An 11,264-nucleotide genomic window follows, 5' to 3' on the forward strand; every position below is an offset into this window, starting at 1 on the left:
ACCTTCAAACCTTCCAACGCTTGCGCTTTTGTGATACTCTTCCATGCTTCTGGAATCACAGCTGGCTTGGCATTGTGCTTCTCAGCCAGCCTGTCGTTGTATGTCACCAGGACATATTTCCAGTAGTCAGAAGCCTCATCAGTTGAGTCAGGTTGGATGTTCCATTCTGGGTACGATAGTCTTTGTAAGGATGAGGCTCCCAGTCAGTGTCTCCATTTATGAATGATTTTTCACTGTTTACATCAGTTGTGCAAAGTGTTTCAACCAGTTCTTGAGTCTGAACACTTCTGTAGGTGCCCAGTGCTTGTGGTCGATGTGCATTTGCGTGATGCTGTCTGTGTTCTTTACCTCCAGCATCACATGGCATTTTGCAAAAGGGGCACTGCTTCGCACAACCCGACACACGCATGAAGAGCTCGTCCTGAGGTTTGATGGGAAGGGTGTAAAGGGATTCAATGATGTCAATGGATTTCAAGAATTCATCTTGCATTTGCTGCTTCAAGTCACTTAGTGACTCATGGAGACTCGTGGTGAAAGGATGGCAGGTAGTACTTATCTGAAAGAGGACCACCTCAACAGCATCCATGGATATGGAGATGTCTTTGTCAAGATGTTTGCACAGGTTTTTCATAAACTCTGTGACACTTTTAGTGTCATTGGGCAGAGGTTGGCTAGCTTTTTCAATGGCCTCCTTTATTTTTTGATAGATCTCCTTCAGCCTCTTGCTTTTCAACATGTCAAACGACATCTCAGCTGAAAAGCATTCTTTAATGTGCTGGCATATCAAATCTTTAACATAGATCTCGTACGTCTGAAAGTATTTGACAAAGGCCTGGAAGTCATCTTTTTCCAGCAGCTCCTTGAGGATAGAGCACTGGAAGGATGACCGCGAGCTGTACTCTGCTGCGTGGCTGATTTTCACCACTTCATCTACAATGTCAGTCCCAAGGAAATCATTGATGTATTGTAAGATCGCTGGTCGGAGACAGTGCTGAGCGAAATCCTGTGCTTTGCGTCGGCAATGGTCTCTCTCTCTGTATAAGTCTATGAAAGCAGACAAGTACTGATTCCTGGACTCCTCCAGACGCTTTTGAGGATCTTTACGAAGAAGGAAATTCCTGTGCATTTGAAGGAATTCCCTTGAGGCAATACCACATATGTGCAGTTTCAGGTCAACCTCAAACTTTGTATTTGTTTTTAGGTCCTTGTAGTTTTCTTTCAGAGATTCGTTTATCTTCTCAAGAACTTGCTTTGTAAGAGAGTCATGGTAATCTGTTTGGGATTTAGTGGCATCTAGGATTAACCTTCTGCAGGTGTCAATAACGCTCTCTGAAAATCTCTGCAAACTTTCTTTCGCTTTTTTTTTTTCCAAACATCATCATTTTCAGTTTGAATTTTGTCATAGTACAAATGTGTCTGTCTCTGGCCTTGAAAAGCTCTATGCCGTAGTCTGTCAGAGTCTCTACATTTTGAAACTCCTCATTCACATTGCGATTAGAAAAATCTCCTCTCAACTGCTTGAAAACATAAGAAGGAATGTCCTGCTCTTCCAACCCTGAAATCTTCACTACTTCTCGGCTCCACATCTTCCCAAACTCATCTTCCAGCTGCTCATCTGAGAGTGGGGTTTTGCTGTCATTGGAGTTTTGAAGGAGCTGCAATACCTTCTGTTCAATCCTGACTTTCTGTTTTCTATGAATATCATCGGCCTCGATTGTGCTGATCTTAAGCTTTAAGGCCATGTCAAGTTTATTATTCTCTGTGTTTAAGATATCTCTGTGAACATCCCGGATATGATGAAAGAAATCTATTTTGTTCTTTTCAATCAGGGATACATTTCTGTCTTTCCTTTTGTAGTATGCATCCAGTTTCTCGGTCATCTCTTCCTCCAGAGTTGCCACCATTTTCAATGCCTTAGATTTGAAAGATTCTGCCAATTTCTGCAAGTCTTGGATTTCTGCCTGGTTTTCAAAGCTGTTTACCTCAAGGTTTGATATTTGTAGGTCTGCCTTTTTCTGCCATGTATAGATTTTCTTTCGGCTTTCCCACTCCCATGCAGTCATTTCTTTCCAGAGGTTGTCATACGCTTGAGCAACAAGAGTATTTCTGAAGCTGAAAATGAAGTTCTCATATTTCACAGCTTTCCACAAACTCTTCATCCATTCAATGAATTCTGGGATCTGTGAAGGTTCCTCATATCTGCATGTTTTAAGAACTTCTATAAGGTTCTTCTTGAGGTCCGAAACAGCTTCACTGTAACCTGTATTGACAGGTGCCATTGGTGGTGTGCCGTGCCACAGCCCAGGAATATACCAGTTGTTTTTGTCTGCATCATAATCCAATACATCAGTGAATCTATTCACAGAGGGCCGCTTCTCCATCTCAGCTGCAATCTGTGTCATCTCATTGAGTCGGTCCAGAATATATTTTCTGTCCGTCACATTCTTGTTGTGTGCAGACACTCCTGCCACATTTTGGTGCACAAAATGACAAACTGGCATTTTCCCAACTTCTTTCATCCTTAAGAAGGCATGAACAGCTATCTGCAGAACGTCATTCATCTCTGTTGAGTTCTCCATGGCAATGTTGATGATTGTGATATCACTAAGACCGATCACCAGAGTTGCCAACTCATTGTCGTGTTCACAGCTTTCATCCAGCTGTGCTAGAGATGGTGACTTGAGGCCCTCCGTGTCGATTAGAAGGATGAAGTCACAACGCAGGTCTTTCCTCATGTCCTCTCCAACCCTGAGGAAAAGCATGAATGCTCCCCTTGTGCATCTGCCACTGCTGACGGGGAATTGCACACCAAACATGGTGTTGAGCAGTGTTGATTTCCCTGTACTCTGTACCCCCAATACAGTTACTACAAGCAGCTTACTTTTCTCTCCTACCTTTCCGTGAAGCTCCATCAGGACATCAGTCACCCACTTCTCTGGGATGTTGGAGGCATCTCCATCTAAAAGCTCAAATGGATACCCATCCAACAGCAGCTCAGCTGCCAGGGCAGGTAGAGGGCAATGTTCTGCTGATGCTTGAGGATTTCCAAGCCTGGATGCCTCATAGATTTGTCCCATCTCTCTCATGAAATGTTCGATTCCCAGAGACGATTCCAAAATACATTGATCTAGCTCTTCCAAACATTTATTATCTTGCTTCTCCAAAGACTGTTCTTTGAATCTGTTGCGCAGAGAGGACAAGTCTTTCCGTGACCGCATATCCAGCTTGAGCTGTAACCATTTCAGAAATAGGGCCTTTTCCTGTTTATCGGTTGTCGCCAGGAATCCTAGAAAGCTTGCCATAGCTGTGGTAGTCTTGTACTTGTTCTGCTCTCTTCTAATCTTCAGTTTATCCTCCTGGAGTTTGGCTCTGTACTCTTCCAGTCTGTTTTCCCCTGAGTATTTTAACCTGCACTCCTCTTTCTCTATCTTAGCTAATTGTTTCCAGTGTTCACCTTGCAATGGCAGCTGGTTCCTCTTGTAATCCACTATGCTCTGGTCTCCAATGCCTTTCAGAATCTCTTCAGCTGCTGATTTTGAGGCCTCAGTCTTACATTCATCAACAAATGGCCCCAGCTCGATAGCTTCGTTTGACATACTTTCTATGCTTATTTTTAAAGTAGATTCCTTCAAAATATCTTTCATGGCTTTGGTGATCTGACGTGAGAATCTTGCACGGTTGACATTTGGTCTCTGCATCAGTAATCTGTTTGACTTTAGTTTGAATGCATCCATTATCTCCTTTACTGATGTCCTGACATTACGGCTCACCTCTCCTTTGGAATTAACCACAAGGAACAGCTTGGATCCCATGTGCCCAAGAGAGAGCAACAACTTCCGTTCATCTTCATCAACACTGTCTAGGAAGACGAAGATGGCTGTTGACACTTGGGTTAAAAAAATAAATTGTGCTTGTGAAGCACAAATATCTCCTCTTAAATTAGCAACGGTTAGTGGTTCCGGAAAGTTATCCCCATTTCTGTTTCCACATGGAAGATACCAGCAAGCCTCTACCAAGCCACCTGAGATCGTCCTTGGAGCTGCCCCTCCATCCATGTCTTTGTGAGCGAAGATGTTGTGATTCTGTTGGTCATTGCTGAGGACATGATTCAAAAGCCGCGATTTTGACATGCTACAGGCTTGAAGCCTGACAAAGGAGATTAAAGGCATTTGCAAAAGCACAATATTACCTTCCTCAAACCCTTTTGACTCTGATAGAGCATGTGGACGCCACTCTTTAAGGATACCCCTCAAGGCCCACAACATGAGGGTGCTCTGACTGCCAGTGCCCTGGGGTAGCAGGAGTGGCACAGCAAACTGACACATGGACATCTTGAGGGCCATTTCCTGCTGCAGGAAACTGTCAGCACAGAGGAAGAGTGCAGTGATGAGATCTAGAAGATTTACCTCATTATCCTCTGTATTCTGATCACTATCAAGATCAATGCTACTTTCATTCTCAGGTAAACATGTGCAACTCCTACATTTTGCATTGACAATCAATAGCTTCTTCAGAAAGTACCATGGTACTGCTTTGAGTGAGTCAACAGCGTCATCAGATATACTGTCCTTGTTGATCTCAAGCAAAGATCTAAGAGTCAGTTTATTAGGATATTGTTTTTCCAGACCAAGTTTGTGGAGTAACGTCTTCAGAGGACCTAAAATAAGAACAGTGAAACTCAGTGAAGTTGTCATTGATGTATATAAACACTAGATCACTGACAGAGGGTGCTGTTTTGAAGCCCTGCTCCACCATATTTGTACTCCTCCTCCATTGTTTAAAACATTTTTGGAAGATATAGAAGATACAGAAGATATAGATATTAATATCTACATTTGTTTTTGCCAAGTACTGTATATTCAGTAGTGATTTACTTTAACTACATATCCATTATGCATTTAATACACATCTATAAGCGTCTCATGAATGTGTTATAACAGGTCCCAGCCGCATTATTACAGGTTAATGAAATACATCCATAGCATATCTATAGCGCATTCATGTCATGCTATGCAAGCGCTTATTTAAGTATCTAAATCGATGCATCATTGCAATGACAGCGGTGTCGTCATTATGGCTGTTCTCAAAAGTGTGCTTTTTCAGAAGCAGAAGGTAAGTCACGGGCCTATACCAGCAGGTGGGGGAAATGGGGTTGGTACAGGATATATATCAGCACAATTTTCAATATGTGGTTTTGCCTTTTGGCATATTCACTAACACTGGTATGGTAGAAGCACACTTTTGAGAACAGCCATAATGATGACACTACGCTGTCATTGATGACACTACGCTGTCGTTGATGACACTACGATGTCGTTGATGACACTACGATGTCGTTGATGACACTACGATGTCGTTGATGACACTACGCTGTCGTTGATGACACTACGCTGTCGTTGATGACACTGCGATGTCGTTGATGACACTGCGCTGTCGTTGATGACACTGCGCTGTCGTTGATGACACTGCGCTGTCGTTGATGACACTGCGCTGTCATTGCAATAATGCATTTACAGTGTTTAAGATACCTAAATAAGCGCTTGCATAGCATGACATGAATGCGCTATAGATTTGCTACCAAGCAAAAAGGCAGTAACTGCTCATAGCGTGGAACTGATAAATATGGCTTTTATTTACCTTGGTTTCACAGTTACTGCTAACATGACCCCCGTTTTCTCCAAAACACAATACAGTAGAGGCAGGATACTTGTCCACATGATTAAGCATGTATTTAATGTAGCAAAAAAATGACATTGCTCATTTGGTCGAAAATGAGTTAGTTACTGCCTTTTTTTGCCTGGTAGGGCAGTATAGATGTGTAATAAATGTGGTAAGGATATATAGTCCACGTAAATAGCAGCCTGCTTCATGCATTACAGCACAAAAACACAGCTTCATAACATCTCTCTATCATTACATATTGGCCACCATTCATTTAATATTTGACTGATATTAAATAAGAGTGTACTATTAACTGACAAGTACGTATGTGTGGATTAGGTTGATTTCCCATCCATTGTAGGCTCTGCTTGTGTAGCAGCATTTGGGTGCATTTGCCTAGCTAGCTAGAATCGTTTTAATGTTTTTTAATTTATACTTTTTTTAAATTTAACCTTTATTTAACTAGGCAAGTCAGTTAAGAACAAATTCTTATTTACAATGACGGCCTACCCTGGCCAAAACCCTAACGACGCTGAGCCAATTGTGCGCCTCCCTATGGGACTCCCAATCCCGGACGGTTGTGATACAGCCTGGAATCGAACCAGGGACTGTAGTGATGCCTACTAACACTGATATGCAGTGCCTTAGACCACTGCGCCACTCGGGAGCATATGTTTATACATCATTGCACCATACAGCATTGCATTAGCCTGACAAAAGACTTGAGAAACTTCCGTACAGGTTCAGAGTTGTCAGGGATGAAGATTACATCAATCAAGTGATGTCTGACAGTCACTTTTACCTGGGTTGAGTTTGGAAGCCTCTGGGCAGTGATTCACTGTCAACAAATAATAATAATTTAATGAGCATTACAATGAAAAATCTATGGAACCTGCGTTATTGTTATTATACACTTCAAGTAGTTGTAGGATGAACTTACTTTTTTCCCCCTCTGGATGGGAAGCCATGGTCAATGGGCATCCATCTCCTTCTCTCTTCTCTCTACGGTGTCACTGACTTCCCTCTAAGGAAGCAAAAACAAAAATGTTCTCCCTATGATGTAGTCATGCTTCAAGCCACAGAAACTAGAATAAAAGGTTAAAAACACAATCTACATTCAAACATGTCATACATAGTTAGACTGTGGAATAAACATATTCATATTTACTTTACATTTTGCATAATGCAGTCAAAGCATATTCCCCATCATCCCTCTGAAGAAACTGGAAGAGACGCTACTGAACCAGGAGAACTTTACCTCATAGGAATTTGACTTTCTAGGCCAGAGATGTGAAAACTGTAGGCCTAATGTCATATTTAAGGGGTAAAATGTACAAGCACCCAAATAGGATAGTCAAAGATTTTGACAACATGAAAATACATTTCTCAGACAATGTAAGTCCCCTCTAACTATTCAGAAGGACACTTCTGAATAATAAGCACTTTACCCTGTGAGGATCTGACATTGTGAGGCAGAGTTACTAGGGGGACGAGTGTAAATGCAGTCAATGTTAACATTTTTTAGGTAATGATAGATTTCGGCCATATTCACTAAATATATGACTAACATCTGAATGTACAGTATACTTAAATACATGTACTTGTAAAATGGCAACGTCAAATCAATTTATTGAAGATTTGTTGTTCATTATGACATACAAATACACAGAATAAACATGTATGATCAAATGTGTATCACCACATCAATGTTTGATTTAGCACGGATGATAGACAGCCTGTTACGAGCAATATTTCTTCAAGCACTATATGATATCATAGACATTCAAAACTATTTGCAATCAAAAAGTGCTTAAAGTGCAATATTACAACAACAGAGAAGTTACTGAAAACAATTAACATCCCCCGCCGCGGGCGTCATTGTACGCACGATAGATGAGCACAATACTATGTACTGATAAATACATTTTAAAGAACATTCCTGAGCTCAACAACAAAAACAATAGTGACCGTGGTGGGGCAGCCATGGCTCTGTTTACCACTAGCGCGGATCTCAGCTTTAAAAGTTGTTTAGAAATGTGTGAATAACTAGCTTACTAACATCTACAAATGTGGGAGTAATGATTAATAAATGATGAATAAACTATTTACTAACCTATTATTAATTATTTTTTTACAAGGTGTTATTATATATAAAGGGGTGTCAATTTGCATATATAAAAAAAAACGTTTTTGTTTTTCTGAGAAGTATTCAAAATATGTTAAAATCTATATTTTTTCCCTGTATTTGAATATCAAAGGGAAAATTGCCTTTAGTTTATCCTTCACATGAAACTACCTCAACTATGTAAAAAAAATAATAGAATAAACTGCAAAATACCACTATTTTCCTCCCAGGTCCGATGTGCAATAATATCACATCAAAGACTGTGATGGGCCTTCTAATTCGGCAGAAAGATTAACAATTCACCCACAGATGTTCACAAAGGTAAAATCTCTATCCTCTATCCTGATAGGGGATAATGTTCAACGTTAAACAGAGTAACACCGAGAAGCATATTAAAATGATGTATAACTTACACTGAGACTCAGCGATATGATGTTGCCACGAGCAGCATCGCAGATATTCAGATGAGCGTAAAGCAGGACCACGGAGTATCTGCGCGGGACTGTGCGCAGGGTGGTACACGCTGCTACCACGTGGGAGCTATAGGCTGTAGACCTAAACAGCTGAGAAGTTTAGCCTCGGCCTTCAACGCTCTTAACTGTTACAGAAATCGGCCTGATGTTGCTGTTTACATCTTGCATTGCCAACTCTACCTTTAAATATTTTTTTTTTTCTTTAACACATCCTGCCCACATTTTGTTTAATGCAAACCATGTGACTTCTTATCCTTAGGCTAGGTTTATACCCCCCAAAATGTCTTAACCACATCCTGCCCATACACTCTTAGAAAAAAAGGTGCTTTCTAGAACCTTAAAGGGTTCTTGGGCTGTCCCCGTTGAAAAACCCTTTTTGGTTGCAGGTAGAACCCTTTTGGGTACCATGTAGAACACTTTCTACAGAGGGTTCTACATGGAACCAAAAAGGGCTCTCCTATGGGGACAGCTGAAGAACCCTTTTGAAACCTTTTTATTAAGTGTAGGCCTGTTATGCATACACTGACTATACCAAACATTAGGAACACCTTCCTCATGTTGAGTTTCATCCCCCTTTTACCCTCAGAACAGCCTCAATTCATCAGGACATGGACTATAGAAGCTGCCGAAAGCGTTCCACAGGGATGCTGGCCCATGTTGACTCCAATGCTTCCCACAGTTGTGTTTAAGCTGGCTGGATGTTCTTTGGGTGGTGGACCATTCTTGATAAACATGGGAAACTGTTGAGCGTGAAAAACACAGCAGCGTTGCAGAGCCTTTCTCTAAAATGTTTTATCAGATTGGAGAACACATTGGGAGGGATCTTAGACCATTCCTGCATACAGAATCTTTCCAGATCTTTGATATCCTTCATCTGCGCTTATGGACTGTCCTCTTCAATTAAAGTCACAGATTTTCAATGGGGTTGAAGTCCAGAGACTGTAAAAATGTTGATTTTTGTGCTCCAAATATATATTATTTTGTGGATTTTGATGTGTGCCTCGGGTTATTGTCTTGCTGGAAGATTCAGTTGCGGCCAGTTTCAGCCTCCTGACAGAGGCAACCAGTTTTTTTGGCTTAAATGTCCTGGTAACGTTACTGTGTAAAGTTCATGATGGCGTTGACCACAAAGACCCCAGGACCAGTGGAAGCAAAATAGCCCCATAACATCGAAGATTCACCACCATATTTTACAGTAGGTAGGGTTTCTTCTCAACCTTATTTCCACGGCAACTCAATATAAGTCAGGTGTTTCTAATATTTGGTATACTCAGTGTATATTTTTTTATCATTTATTTCCCTGAGCCTCTTTTTTTCCATTGAAATACTCTATTGTTCTATTGTGTGGGCGTGTTGATACGAATTTAAATATATTTTCATTCACAGCCATGATTGGCGGATAGGATTGTCTAGGCCAGGGATCAGCCACGGGGCAATTTTTTTCTTGAGTGGATGTTCAGGGGGCTGGAACATAATAAAAAAAAATTTTTTTACTGCAAATTGACGCAAGAAGCCCAAAAATATATAATACTTGGCTAATACATAATCATTTCAAACCTTGAGTATATATGGGGACATAGGCTCTGCGTAGGGTGTCGTCTTTCGGATGGGACATTAAAATGGGTGTCCTGACTCTGTGGTCATTCAAAATCCCATGGCACTTATTGTAAGAGTAGGGGTGTTCAAGCCGGTGTCATGGCTAAATTCCCAACCTGGCCACATTCTATCACTCCTCAACTCTCCACCTGATAGTGTCATTGTCGTGTGTGTAGGTGGCAGGGAAGTCAGGTGCAGGAGAAACCAACTTGGTGTAACTGGAGTAGTTTAATTTATATAAAACAAACTCCAAGAAACCAACGTACATAAAATAAACATGGGTAAACATACCCGTCGCACACCTATACAAAATACACGAACACATAACTACAAACAACCTCCAACAAGGACATGAGGGGAAACAGAGGGTTAAATACACAGCATGTAATTAATGAGATTGGAACCAGGTGTGTAGGAAGACAAGACAAAACCAATGGAAAATGAAAAATGGATCAATGATGGCTAGAGGACTGGTGACGTCGATCACCGAGCACCACCCGAACAAGGAGGGGCATCGACTTCGGCAGAAGTCGTGACAGTACCCCCCCCCCCCTTGATGCGCGGCTCCAGCAGCGAGTCGACACCGGCCTCGGGGACGACCCGAAGGGCGAGGCGCAGGGCAATCCGGACGAAGACGGTGGAACTCCTGCAGCATGGAAGGATCCAACACATCCTCCACCGGAACCCAGCACCTCTCTTCCGGACCGTACCCCTCCCACTCCACGAGATACTGAAGGCCCCTCGCCCGACGCCTGGAATCCAGGATGGAGCGAACGGAGTACGCCGCCCCCCCCCCCGATGTCCAGAGGGGCGGAGGAACCTCCCACACCTCAGACTCCTGGAGTGGACCAGCCACCACCGGCCCGAGGAGAGACACATGGAATGATGGGTTAATACGGTAATCAGGTGGAAGCTGTAACCTATAACAAACCTCATTCACTCTCCACAGGACTTTAAATGGCCCCACAAACCGCGGACCCAACTTTCGGCAGGGCAGGCGGAGGGGCAGGTTTCGGGTCGAGAGCCAGACCCGGTCCCCCGGTGCGAACATTGGGGTCTCACTGCGGTGGCGATCTGCGTTCTTCTTTTGGCGCGTCACGGCCTGCTGAAGGTGGACACGGACGGCTTCCCATGTCTCCTCCACGCGCCTGAACCAGTCGTCCACCGCAGGAGCCTCGGTCTGACTCTGATGCCAAGGCGCCAGAACCGGCTGATACCCCAGTACGCACTGGAAGGGAGAGAGGTTAGTGGAGGAGTGGCGGAACGAGTTCTGTGTCATCTCAGCCCAGGGCACGAATGCCGCCCACTCCCCCGGCCCGTCCTGGCAATAGGACCGCAGAAACCTACCCACATCCTGGTTCACTCTCTTCACCTGCCCATTACTCCCGGGGTGAAACCCTGAAATAAGG

The 11,264-nt window shown here is 42.8% G+C and overlaps 1 protein-coding gene across 2 annotated transcripts; it reads right to left on the reverse strand.

Annotated features, from left to right (window-relative positions):
- Positions 1-226: 226 nt before the first annotated feature.
- Positions 227-8,422, reverse strand: LOC115200534 (up-regulator of cell proliferation). Of its 2 annotated transcripts, none has more exons than XM_029763665.1 (4): positions 8,200-8,422; positions 6,602-6,685; positions 6,464-6,499; positions 227-4,657 (listed from the first exon to the last, which is right to left on the reverse strand). In XM_029763665.1, the coding sequence occupies exons 2-4, from the start codon at positions 6,627-6,629 to the stop codon at positions 1,317-1,319; spliced, it is 3,405 nt and encodes a 1,134-aa protein (XP_029619525.1). In that variant the 5' UTR covers positions 6,630-6,685; positions 8,200-8,422; the 3' UTR covers positions 227-1,316. The 2 variants fall into 2 exon arrangements, with proteins under 2 accessions (XP_029619525.1, XP_029619524.1); XM_029763664.1 differs by having other exon boundaries at positions 6,602-6,714.
- Positions 8,423-11,264: the final 2,842 nt, after the last annotated feature.

The sequence above is a fragment of the Salmo trutta genome, chromosome 9, assembly GCF_901001165.1.
Source record: "Salmo trutta chromosome 9, fSalTru1.1, whole genome shotgun sequence".
In the NCBI taxonomy this organism is placed as follows: domain Eukaryota; kingdom Metazoa; phylum Chordata; class Actinopteri; order Salmoniformes; family Salmonidae; genus Salmo; species Salmo trutta.